Below are 13773 nucleotides of genomic sequence, written 5' to 3'. Positions count from 1 at the left end.
AAAACCAGTCTTAAGTAGCACGGGTATATTTGTGGGAATAGCCAACAATATTCCCATGTATGGGTCAAAATTATCAATTTTTCTTTTATGCCAAAAATCCTTAGGATATTAAGTAAAGATCATGTTCCATGAAGATATTTTGTAAATTTCCTACCGTAAATGTATAAAACATTTATTTTTGTGAGTGAATGCAGCACAATCGCGAACATAAATGAGCAACTTTAAAGGCGATTTTCTCAATGTTTCGATTTTTTTGCACCCTCAGATTACAGATTTTCAAATAGTTGTATCTCGGCCAAATATTGTCCTATCCCAACAAACCATACATCAATGGAAAGCTTATTTATTCAGCTTTCATGTGATATATAAATCTCAATTTCAAAACAATGACCCATATGACTGGTTTTGTCATCCAGGGTCACATTTTCCCTTCTGCAGCGTGACTACTCCTACGACGACCGCCAAATTGTCTTTGTTTTTCGAGACAAGCCGTGACCAAAATTAGCATTAGAGATTTGTAATTCAGCTCACGGCCTCACCGAACATGTCATTGAAAAATTATGTAAAACCTCGGATGAGTTTTCCTGTCTGCGTCCGTTTTAAAAGTGTCTCGACTGTCGTAACAATGACAACTCAGATCTACAGTGTGACATGCATCACATCGGGGTTCATGTTCGTACAGTCTAACAAGAAACAATCGTAAAGGACTATTATAAATCCCAGTGTGCACCGGGCTTTAGTCCCAGTTTGCGACATGCTGTGTTTTGTTAATGTGCGTTTGAATGAGAAATGTGTGCCTTCACAGAGTGGATCGGAATATGATTTTCAGCAATTAACAACTTAAATTGTGCTCTGTACCTCATACAAAACTATTATATACCGCTGTCATTTGGACTACTTTTGGTACTGCTTTTGACATTTCTGTAATAAATAAATTATTGTGATTGCATTTGTCTGTCTGTAATTTTTCTTTATAGCTACATATTGTAAAGAAATGGTTACGGGTAGGTTTAGAGGTGGGAGTGGGATTAGCAGCTCAAAATATATTTTTCTTTATTCTATATTGTTACTAAAATTAAAATAATATAAAATATATAAATAAAAGGTTTCTATAAAACGGTAAAAGTGCAACTACATAAATATAAAGAGTCATAAGTTTTTTATGTTTCATTAGCTGTAAATCTGCGTAATAATTTTTACATTTTAAATGTTGTCAATACGTCCATATTGTACATTTCAGAATCTATCCAAACATACAAAATTGCATGTTTTGTACTTGTAAGTGTGATAATAAACAATGAGACCAGGCTGAAATAAGAACACTGACACAACAGAGGGTTCTCAGAACTCTAGTGCAATGGGGTTACAGTGAAATCTTTTAGGGTTCTTAGTACAAGCCCCATGTGATGTTCCACTAGAACGCTTTGTAAAGAACCTTTGCCTTATTTGGAATGATGTTTAACCAGAACTAAATTTGACCAAGGTGTACTTCAGATTATTACATAACAGAGACATGCGTACACAAAAACTATTTTCACAAGCCCACCCCTCTCTCCCTTTTTGTCCCTGTTTCTTCAGACAGACAAATCAAATATGTACAACTAACTCAGCTATCTTCAGTGGTCATCCAACCTTTGAGTGTTTGTCTTTTTACCATCCATTCATCAAAATCACTGCATATTAAAACGAAAAATCACCTTAAAATACAGTTGGTGGTCAAGCAGACTACCACAACCATCCCAAACTATTAATACTGTACATACGAGTGTGAACAATTCCTACTCAAATAAATACAATTTACCCCTCAAACTTTATTGTGGTATTAACAGACCAGTTTTTCCGCCTGAATGTGGCTTCGTGTTCTAAGACTCATGTTCAGAAGATTTATTATGTGTGATATCAGGTCAAGACCAGTGTAAAGTCTCTCACACTTTCACTCATTATTTGGGTCTGTGTGTGCCAGTTTCATGTTCTGGCTGGTGTCTGAAACAATATATTTTTCCCAAAAAGATCAAGTTGTGTTGCCTCCAATTCAAACCCCAAAGATTCAAAGGTTAAACACACAACTAAGCCCAAATTCCTTTCAGGAGAAAAAAAAAAACAGACTGTAAACAGTAAAACAGCCTCGGACAAAAAATGCCTCAGATTGAACCGCTCAGATTCTTTTGACAAATACTGAGATACTGTTTCTAATTTTCTCAGTACTCTGAGTTTAAGGTAGTTTCATTTCAGTCTCCCACATATTTTCTTATCATCATCCTGCTTTGTTCCAGCCGTCAAAGGTCTGACTGAAACCAGAGTTTTTTTAGAACAGCTAAACTGTCAACTGTCAGTCTTCAGTGAAGTCAAATTAGATTTATTATACGTATAGAGCATGTTGTAAAACCACAAATGCTGACAATTTGAGATATCAAAATAACAACTTATTAAGGAAAAAAGTAAAAAATGTCTAACAGAGGAGCTTAAGCAATGAAATTTAGCTAAAGCCTGTCAATTTAAAAGCATAACCCGACAGTTGGACGTCTGTGTGTGAATCAAAATGTGCCGTTTCCATGTATAGTCTGTGAGTGATAAAATGACTGAGAAATAGAATGAGAATACAGCGAAGTTCAATGATAGGAGATCTGAGGCATTTGGACACAACCGTGTGGGGTTGCCTTGATGGCAGTATCCCTGGAACCCAGCAACCCTGAGGGAGGAGGCTGGCCTCTGTGTTAAAGACTCGGATACTGTATTAATGTGTACAGCTGTCTCTGTGTACTGGTTTATTGGCTGCAGACATAAAGAGAGGAACTTCAAGCAAATTAACACTTCCTCCCGGAATTATACATTTAATTTTGTGCTAATGGTCCTAAGGCTAACTGACCCTGATCCATTAATAGCAATCTTATAAAGAACATACAGAACTGAAAAGTCACAAGAAACCAGGGGTCGGTGTGATAGTACTAAATAGGGTGAAGATATTTAAAACAAAGACTTTTCTCTAAAGTATTGCACTACATATCTAATATTTGAATGAACATTTTTAAACTAATATTATTCTCAGCCACCCAGGGATCACAGCATAATAAAATATAAAATAATGTTTTAGTAATATTTAATTAAAGATATTAAATGTTATAAAAAAAAATCTAGCTTTTCATATTGTGGTCCCGGGTGGCTGAGTATCTCGATTGGGGGGGTCCCTGGGTCTGTACAGGTTGAAAATCCCTAAACAACTTAATTATATGCCTTCCAAATAAGTTTTTCAAAATGCCCATTCATCACGTGCATTATTTCTTGATCATTTCGGTTATGTGTTCATTTATCAACTTCAAATAAATATATAAATAATTTCTACAAGTCGGACCAACTCTTTAATTGTCCTCCGTACGGTCGCATTGCGGGGTAGCCAACAAAGACGCACGTGTAATTTATTTTATTATTCAAACGTCAATCAATGTCTATGTGCTATTTATTAACTTTCTCAAAAAAGTTTATTGTTTGTAGCCAACGAAAAAGGAAAAGCAGTGCCCCTTCTTACCTGCCATCTGTTAACGATGTAACATCCAGCCATTCGCCCACCTCGTTTTTTACGCAGGGCACGTTAGGGTACGGGGGACGGCCCAACATCCCGACCGGGTACCACTGTTCGGGCGGATGTCGCTCTCGCGGAACCAGAGACCCGCTTTGGCCATACTCGTATGGGTTACAAATAAACGGCGTTTCATGGCCAGTAGCGTAAGTGGTCCTCTGTTTTGGAGGCCCGTACTGGCCGTTAGAGTCATCAGCGTACCTATGCGGGTACGCCCAGGTGTCATTCAGTTCACGGGGCATCATCTCTGCCTTAATTTTGACGTTATAGTGATTCACGTAATTATCCACGGGCCCCACAAACTCCCCGGTCATCCCCGAGGGCTTCGTGAAGCTTTCGCTCGGTCCGTTTTCGAACTCCGGGTGGACGAAATGGGCCATGCTAGCAGGCAACAGTTGTTCGAACTGGCACGAAGCCGCGTGCGTCGCGTCCATACCCGATGCTGTCGTCGCTGCCGTACCTTCTGAACTCAGGTTGACAATGTCCCCAGACATGCTGGCGAACTCATGCACCTCCTCCACATCTGATGTTAAGTGCGATCTAGACGCGTTGTTGTACTGCAAGGTTGTCATCTCACCTGCTAGCTGCACCAGGTCACCACTTTTAAACATCCCGAGCACTTTGTCCCTGCCTCGCAGCTCTAAGCCTCTGTCTCTCTGTCCCGTCGCGAGAGCGTATTCTCTGTCTTTCGCTCCTTCCTCAGGTTCGCTCACTGAGCAGTCGAGCAAAGGCAAATACATTTCATCACTACTACTTTCAGTGGTCAGGGGCGGTGGTGGCGGTGCATGGTGCGGTCCCACCTCACCTAGTTCGCTGGACTCCATAGCTAAGCCCAAAGACACGGACACGGCTTTGCACAGCTCTCGCGCTGTCTCCGAAATGGTGCTGCTGCTGCTGCATGCGCGACTACTACTCGCCACACTTGCGTCACGGCCCGAGCCCAACTCGCGCTTGTGAACTTCAGCTGCACCGTAGCCCTTCTGTCCGCTCCCAGCGCCCCGAAGGAAACCTGCGCGACTGCCGCTGCTTTCGGTGGCGTCTGCGCGGCCCGAGCCGCTAGATGACAGAGATGAGTCGCTTTTGCTTACTGTTGAACTCTTGAGAAAATGAATACGGCTTGCAGCTGCTTGTATCACCGAACTCTCGCACTCTTTTTCGGGGCAGCATATTATTCCTCTGCGGGGGGACAGTTTGCCTAAACGCATTTCCCTCGACGCGGTCTCCTGCAGGAAGCCGCACTTCTTTGAGCTAGAAATGTCCAAAGTCTCTGTGTTACTCGCTCGCTTGACGCGCACGTTTTGAAAAACGCTTTGGCAAGATCCGTGAAAAACTGTGTCTGGGGACTCGCAAGCCGAACGGATCCTCAATAGTCTAGAAACAGAGTACAAAACACACAACCCGTGAGGGTTTAAAGGTGACTCACCGCAACAAGTGCTTCGACGATAGCCTATACTTGGAAAAAGTTCCAGTCAGACAGACAGGGAGCTGCGCAGGGCGAGAGTGTGTAAGCAAAAATAATCAAACGAACGCTCGTGAAATCGCAGAGGACACGCATAGGCGGCTCTTAATAAACGTCAAAGAGAAAAGTTTTCCGAAAATACACGCGAACAACCGTTTGGGGCATCCGATCATCAGAGCGTCAAGTCAGACACGTCTTATCCATAAATGAGCGGATGAGAAAGTGAACCAGTCCGGGGCCCGGGGGTGGGAATTTCTCTCCGCTGCTCGAGTAGTTTTCCGTCTACCTTGAGAACAAGCGATACGATTTTGCGCTGTCTGTTTTCAATCATCAATCCGAGCCGAAGCGGCTGTTGCTACAGTAGCCTACTCTGGGCGCATCGTAACAGCCTACACTTTCCTCTTTTAAGTAATTACAGCCCCTTTTTCTCGTGTCAGGTACTCTCCTGGGCACATTCGTAGGTAATCTTGCTGTGTCACGGTGTTTTGTCGGGGTAAGCAGTAATTTTACGGAGAGTTTGCTCGGGAAAGTCCTTGAGCGCTTTAACTGTCAGGGCTAAATAATACAGTCACAGGAACGGCGCCAGTTATACGGGTAGCCTAAATAAGAGCTCACTGCAAATGAGATCAGGGGATCACAACTCACTTTAAAAGTATTAAAATAAAACACTGATGATCTATAGCATATCATAAGTTTAAAATTGGTGAAAATTAGGCTACAATAAAATCAATGAGCTCCACAGTGCTCTGAGAAACTGCACATGTGCGCACTTTATTGGGGGTCTGGGCCTTATTCTGTGGAAATGCTTCTCATGGCATTTATTACTGAGCACACACTAAATTCACAATGGGACTGTTAAGTCCACAAAATAAGCCACTTGAAGAGCCAAATAGATTTTTTTTTTTTAAAGGAGATGGCCATATTTAACCTTGCTGCAGTAAATGTTTCTGTCTAGACACTTAATGTCAATTAAAGTAAATATGAAATCACATGAAATTATTTTCTGTGTGTAATTTAACGGACAATTTTATTAAATTAGGCTACAGAATTTAATTAATTAGGATAATTTAGTTTTGTAAACATTTCAAATGTAAGAGAGGATGTGAATTTTTCAGTTGAGATTGGAATTTGAAATATGGGAAATGTGACTGACTCAATAAAATAAGAAAGAGAAAGAGTCCGAATGTGTTGGATAAATAAACTTTCCAGCCATCCATGAAATCACTATATTTTTGCTTGGACTGTTGTTCCTTTGATAAAGGCAAGGCATCACTCTAACGTTTTCATTCAGAAGATGAGAAACATAACATGACAATAATTATATCTTATTGAAGGGTAATACAACTGTGGGGTCCTGAGGTGGCTTCTCAGTCACATCCAGTCATGAGGACTGCTTTAATCAAAAGACCATTGTACTACATGTAATATTATTATTATCCTAGAACTTATTTGACTGCAAAGGCAAGGACATTTCTTAATAACCCTTTTATTCACCGTAACTTCCTGTGACCTTTATTATTTTCTTTGCCAGAAGGTTCAGGGGATGTTAATGGTCCTCAGTGAAATAAGGCTATTCATTATTAATTCCTTATGTCAACTGTCTCAAAACTGATCACATTGCAACAAAGGTCTCAGTCATGTCAAATGTTGTCACACAAAATTATTTCCTTGCATTAACAATGCCCTATAAGCAAGAGTTAAGCAAAGCCTTCACATAAGCGACGAGTGTGCCACGTATGCAGTGCAGGGAAAGGATATTGCATTTGCAGCCCTGAATTGTCATGAACGCTGTTTGATTTGGATGAGGAATGCTGCAGTGAAGTGTTTGAGGTTATTGAGAATGAGTAGCTTATTCAGAATGAGTTGGTTAGAATCTGTGGGAGGAGCTGAGACTGAGGGATGGAAGTTGAGATGGCTGTTGTTCGGTTTTGGCCGGAGATTGGCTTAGTTGAAGGGAAAGTACTCAGTTGTGTTGTTTATCAGTTGAGTCTGAGCTGGTTTTTGTTTATTATGTCTCATCATCAAATTTTTTGTTTATCATTAGGAATCGGCAATCTACCAATCCCTCCGTTCTTTTTGCTCTATCCCATCCGCTCGAGTGTGTGTCCGCATGTTTGTGTAGCAGCTGTTGCTTAGTAACTGAAATTCCACATATACTCTGAGCGTTACGGCAAAGTGCATAACATTTATTCTGTTTTTAAAAAAAACTTCTATTTATCTGAAATAGTTTTGAAGGTTATGGAGACCTGCTAATATTATGTTAAAAGAATATTCCAGATTATGTAGGCCCCAATAGTTAAACAAGTTAAACAGCACAGGTGTTAGGTGTTAATTACCACAAAAATCAGTTGCAACTCCCTCCTGTTTTGTTTTGTTTTTTATTAAAATTCTTGGTTACAGTGAGGTACCAGAAGTGAAAGGGAATGTTACAAAGTTAGTTGTGGTTGGAAGAAGGAGGCGGGAACCAGGGAACGTTCACAAACACTTTAATAATAAAACAACACAGAAAACGAAATTAAAGGCGGCAGCCCAACGACCATTGTTGGGGGTAACTCATTACAAGTAACTTGAGTTACACAATCAGACTTTTTTTTAAGTATCTAGTAAAGTAACGCATTACTTTTAAATATTTCAACAAAATATCTGAGTTACTTTTTCAAATGAGTAACGAATAAGTAAATAAGGCGTTGTGTGTAAACATGATGGTTATTGTAGTTCTAGACTAAATGTGAGCGTGCATTTACTCATCTCACTTGCACAAAAAAAGATTCAATATTCCTCAAAATGAATAAAATCTGTGAAATGCAGAATCAGAATATGCAAACCTCCAATAACTAAATATGTTTAATAAAAAATATTTTTTATGCATTTAATCTGAATTTATTAACCAATGTAGTTGCTTCTGACCCTCGATAATTCAGTTAAACCATAAGCAAAAATGACTATAGTTTTTTTTTTTTTTATTGGTCAAGTAAGTGTTAAACCTTTTTTCTCCTGCATCCTATATTTCCATTATCTAGAATGGCAGCACAGCTGAAAGGTTTGCTTGAGCTGCGCCTTCTACTGTACACGTGTGAATTTGCATTTCCTTCAGCCTGAGGCTTATTCATTTTAATTTTGGTTTGAAATTAACTTTGAAATTAACTTTACATTCGGCTAAAAATCGAATTTTTTTGTTATAAAAAAAACAAGCCCAGCCCAGGTGAAAAAAAAGTAACGCAACGCATTACTTTTCTAGAAAAAGTAACTGAGAAGCACAATTAGTTACTTTTTAAGGGAGTAATACAATATTGTAATACATTTCAAAGTTACTTTCCTACAAAGCAGTTTTTGAGGTTGCTGGTGTTCCTTCGTCCCCAAGGACCAGTCCAACACTTACCTTAAATATTCTGATAAATGAGACAATCTCTCTCTTTCTACATTTCACCACCTATACTAAGTAAATAGGTCAGTAATGTAAGGTTTTTTAAATCTTTGAACGGACTGGCGCCTACTTAGCTTTCTTGCCTTTTGTCCATAACCCATCGAGATCTCTTGTTTTTTTATGTTTTGAATGTTGTTATGTGAATCAAAGTAAAGCACTTCGGTCAACTTAAGCCAGGGACACACTTAACAACTGTAAGGTTGATTAACTAAATTTGATACTTATGACTGATCATCCCAAGTCAGAGACAGTTGTGTTCAGTCGGTGTTCACAGTCGGTGTTTAAAATCTGCTCCAGTCTTTGGAAACGGTCTGTAAGTGTGTTCAGTTCAGTCTTAGAATGTTTCAGCTAGTCGTTAAGTGTGTCGCTGGAATACATTATTTTAAAATGTGCTTTATAAATAAATTTGGCGTTGACAATTTATTTGAGAATTCTGGCTCAATTATTTTCATATTGTTACAGCCACAAAAATTTTTTGTGTGTGTGTGTGTGCTTTTCTATTCTGGTGGGGACTTGTTTCAATGTGGGGATATAAATTGAGGTCCCCATGCGGAAACAAGCTTAAATCATACTGAGGTTCTTTTTTTCTTTTTTTTGGGAGGGGAAATGTAAAAATGCAGAAGGTTTTCTGTGATGGGTAGGGTTAGTGTAAAGGGACAGAATATACAGTTTGTACAGTATAAAAAAACATTACGTCTATGGAGAGTCCCCACAAAGATACTGAACCAGACATGTGTGTGTCTGTGAAAGTGTGTTTGAGTAGGTGTGTCTGTTTTGTACTCTCAATGTTTTAGAGTGTAACCTCTTCCTTCCCAAGTGAAAAATAAATATACTAAAATGTATTTGAAATATATTTATTTAATGCTAAGCATACTACCAATACATTTACATATTTATGTACTTAATATTAATACTCTTATACTTTTAGTATACTAAATTGGTATACTTAAAGTCTGCTAATTTGGAACAACTGATTTTGTACTTAATGGTGGTCAATTTTTACCCCAAATAACACAAGTACAGCTATTTTGTTTTTACAACCATTTAGCTTTTTGAATCAAGTACATTATCTTTTTTTTTGGTCTAAACTGACCGAACAACACTAGAAAGTTAAAATGTTCTTCACACTTTAAAAAACAAACAAACAATAAAATCGTTCTTTTAAGAGTTGTTGACCGAAAAACAGTTCTTCTAGGCATCAATGCTAAAACCACTGTTTTGGAATCTTTATTTATAAGAGTGCATTCACATTTATAACTGAAGAGAACTTTGAAAAGTTTCACGAGTTCACACCAACAAATAATCAGAGTAAAGAGAATGCGTATTAGGCGTGCTCTCCGAGTAGAGGGCTCCGAGCTCGGAATTTGCTCCAAACCCTGAGTACTCCCCCGTAGCCCTGGCTGGTGTAGTAACCAGCCGAGAGTGAGAAGTCAGGGTGATGTAGGGATGCAGAAAACTGTTGAGGAACATATGGTGAGTCGGCTATGTATATATAGGCCTCCTCTCGTGCTGATTGGATAGATAATTTGAATGTGTTCCTCCAGAAATTTGTTAATAAAACATCATTAAGTGAGTGTGAGTGCACGAGAAAAAGTAAAGCAATGTTTCTCAAGGCTAAAGCATGTAGTCGAAGTCTAAATTTTCTAATTTAAGGTTACAAAAAGACAGCACAAAGTGGAGGGTTTGATATGTTTCCCATATGGCTCTGTGTCTAAAAACTGCATGTTTAAGACTTTTTAACAGAGAAAGGAGTAAAGAACAAAAGACACATGATACGCACCTTTCGGCTTCTCTAACCTCTCTCGCTTTGTCTGTCCATAATGTCAAGCTTTCATTTACAAGAAAACAATTACACATTCCAATCCAGTCACAGAGAGGAAAAGAGAGATAATTAAGCAGACTGAGAGACAAATGGAGACTCTAACAAGCTGCATAAAGTACATCATTCTCTGTGGTGTCGATGCCATGCCAACAACTGAGGTTTAACATCTGTCAGTGAGATGTGGTCTGCACTAATCAATGAGGCTGGGTGTTTCATTACATGCATCCAGTGTGTGAGAGCATGTGTGTATGAGGCCTAAAAAATGAATGGCCTTCTCCTTAAATAATTAAATTATAATAATTCTGATAGGTAAGGTCTTCATTTCACTTGATTATATCATATCACTTATCCCTCTATAAAGTCAGCAGACATTCTCTACATTTCTCCCATGTGCCAGAGTGCGATCACTTCAACCTTTCTGGCTTTGATTCATGTGTGTTTGGGAAAGCTGTCAGAGTGGGTGAGGTAAGTGACTGTTTATATTCTGCCAGCTCTGTGGTCAGTGGAAGTTATTGGCATTAGCTCCGCCCACACTTTCATGTCATGCCATTTGTTGTTGCTTAGTTGGAGTACAACAACTCTGAATAAGAGTTGAACAATTTCCTCACAAAGCAGCAATACACCTGCAAGTGAACTTTTTTGTGTGTCTTTCGGCTTGCACAAGCTGTTCAATCATTAAAGCTCTGCAGCCAATGCAAAATTTCCACAATTGGGTCACGGCTGTATTAACTTTTTATCATGGAGCTTTACGGTCATCAGGTTTTTTCTTTTTTTCTGTTGATCTCATCCTATTAAAATGTATGATGTGTTGGCCACAATTGTCTCCTTTTGACAAGTCAAACTTTTCAGTTAATAAAACATCCAGTAAGGCTGGTTTCAGTTTAGTAACACTGGTTAAAAGACAACAGAACAGATGCAGAACACTAGCACTGACAAATTTATGTATTTCTAAAAATAACCTATAACCTGTTTTTGATATGGACAGAGCTCAAGGACAATTTGGCATGTTTTTACTTTCTCTGCTTCCAAAATAAACTAGCAGAGTCATACCTGATTGAAGTTCATAAGTTCAGTTGTTTCTGGGACAGACACCGAGCAAGACCTAGGTTTTATATGTCCATTTGGGTTTTTATTTAATGTTTATATAACAGAATCCAAGGTTTTATATAATTGGAAGGTTTTTTTACATTTATGCCTTGAAGATATGTCAATTGAAAGGTTCAAGTGAGACGCACTCAAGTAAAAATGGCCTTCACATGAAATTTCTTCAAAGTCTTTGATGGAAATTGTGTTTATAATGATAAGCAACTAATCACTGTCATTATGTGAATCAAGACAACACATTTAGTGGTGGAAATTCACACTCAATTCTTGCATCAATTCTTACTCACCCCCTCATGTTTTGGAAAACTTGTATGAATTTCATCTGTGGAATATAAAATAAGATATTTTAAAGCATGTTTCAACTTTATGAAAGTGGGGTCCAAAATAACATAACATCGGACCCTATTGACTTTTATTTTGTGGACAAAGAGAGAGAGAGAACTAAAATCTGAGACATTTTTCTTTACATCTTCTTTTGTGTTCCACGGAAGTCAGTTATTGAGAGAGAAGAAAGCAGCACAGTAAAATGCTCAGTAAAAATAAAAGTATGCTTTCTTTATGTTCCTTTTTTGTTCAATGTTGTTTTGCTCATTATGTCTATGCTGCTGGTCTGAGGCAAATCCCTCGAGGAAGACTCTAGTTCTGTGAGTAACGCTGATGTTTTTCGGGGCTCTTATGCCACTTTTCATAGTTTTTCCTCTGTCAATAGCAGGTGCATGGAGATGTCCCTACAGCCATATCAACTACTGTCATCAAGGATAAATTAGCTTTTATATTCATGCCACTTATATTTTAATATGCCCTTGTAACTGTACAAATAGTTAAGATTCATAACTAGTTGTTCAGACGTCTTTCTCTCTCCAGGTGGTTGAAGTTTTCTTATCTGAACTATTCCTGATTCTGGCTCTTCTTTACGGCCTTCATATTTAAAACTCCCACTAACACACACACACACACACACGCACGCACGCATCACACACACACACACGCACGCACGCACACACGCGCGCGCACGCACACACACACATTACAATGCATTACATTTAATCATTTAGCAGATGCTTTTATCCAAAGCGTCTTACAAAAGAGGAGAGCAATAGAACAATCAAACAAACAATAGGGCAACAATATGCAAGTGTTGTGACTAGTCCCAGTTAGTCTAGCACAGTACACATAGCAATGTTTTTATTTTATTTTTTAGATATATAGAATAGTAAGTGTTAGTATAAATGAATTAATGGGTGACGAAAAAGATGCGTCTTTAGCCGTTTCTTGAAAATGGGTTGTTTGCAGTTTGGATTGAGCTCAGGTCATTCCACCAGCTTGGAACAGTCATGGTAAAGGTCTGTGAAAGTGATTTTGTGCCCTTTGGGATGGCACCACAAGGTGCAGTTCACACACGTATTACATTTGATGTTCTGGCACATAAGTCAAGAAGTAATGAGATTAGGTATAAGGATGCAGAGTCAGTGGTTGTCCTGTAGGCAAACATCATTGCCATGAATTTGATGCAAGGGGCAATTGGCAACCAGAGCAATTTTATAAGGAGAGGTGTGATGTGCGCTCTGTTCAGCTCAATAAAGACCACTCTTGCTGCAGCATTCTCTATCAGCTGCAGAGGCCTGCCAAAAGAGCACTACAATAGTCCAGTCTAGATAGAACAACAGCTTGGACAAGGAGTTGTGTAGCAGGCTCAGATAAGAAGCGCCTAATGTTGTACAAGGCAAATCTGCAGGACTGGGCAGTTCTAGCAATGTTGTCTGTGAAAGGTTCCTCTCTGTCCTCCAAGGTTCCTGGCTGTCCTGGGGTACGTTGCTAAAAGGCAACTATGGTGGCAAGTTCCCTTGTTACCAATAAATTTCAATGGAACTTGCGACAATAGTTGGCTAACGATGCTTTTGGGAAACGCTCCTCTTGATAGAGTTATGGTTGATGAACTTAGCTGAATGGAGAAGTTGAGAGGAAGTATTGGGTTGGCTTAAGCCACAATCATTTTTGTCTTCGCAAGGTTGAGTTGAAGTTGGTGGTCCTTCATCTAGCAGGAAATCTCTGTCAGGCAGGCCGAGATGTGAGCAGCTGTATGCAGCTTGCATACAGGCATGGTCCTCAAATTCAAGCACTTCGGTGTGATATTTACAAAAGTTTCTTTGCTCTAATCAGTCAAATTGTACTTTTGCTATCCTGTTGTCTGAAGTTTGTCATTATGGACTCTGTCTGGGACACCTTCATAGAACAACATCTGTCTTAGACTTAAATATAAGGTTGGACGTCAATACACATTTTAGAGGTCAGAGCAAATCTACACTTCTGATAAGAATGTGTGTTAAGTGGAAGAGGACAGGAAGAGGAGATAAGATTCAGGGATGAGGTGATCACACATCTTTGTCCAC

The 13773-nt window shown here is 39.1% G+C and overlaps 1 protein-coding gene across 2 annotated transcripts in view; it reads right to left on the bottom strand.

Annotated features, from left to right (window-relative positions):
* Positions 1–5594, bottom strand: part of ar (androgen receptor) — a 132786-nt gene extending 127192 nt beyond the window's left edge. The window contains exon 1 of one of the 2 annotated variants that reach the window (XM_077231102.1): positions 3524–5594. In XM_077231102.1, coding sequence (XP_077087217.1) covers positions 3524–4779 — 1256 coding nt within the window. In that variant the 5' untranslated portion in view covers positions 4780–5594. The remainder of the gene's footprint in view (positions 1–3523) is intronic. The other variant, XM_077231103.1, reaches the window with a different exon arrangement.
* Positions 5595–13773: the final 8179 nt, after the last annotated feature.

Source organism: Siphateles boraxobius, unplaced genomic scaffold, assembly GCF_051911475.1.
Source record: "Siphateles boraxobius isolate OS27281-9 unplaced genomic scaffold, OSU_SipBor_1 16, whole genome shotgun sequence".
Classification (NCBI taxonomy): Eukaryota; Metazoa; Chordata; class Actinopteri; order Cypriniformes; family Leuciscidae; genus Siphateles; species Siphateles boraxobius.
The sequence above is the reverse complement of the archived record's forward strand: the minus strand, read 5'-3'. Positions and strand labels throughout refer to the sequence as shown.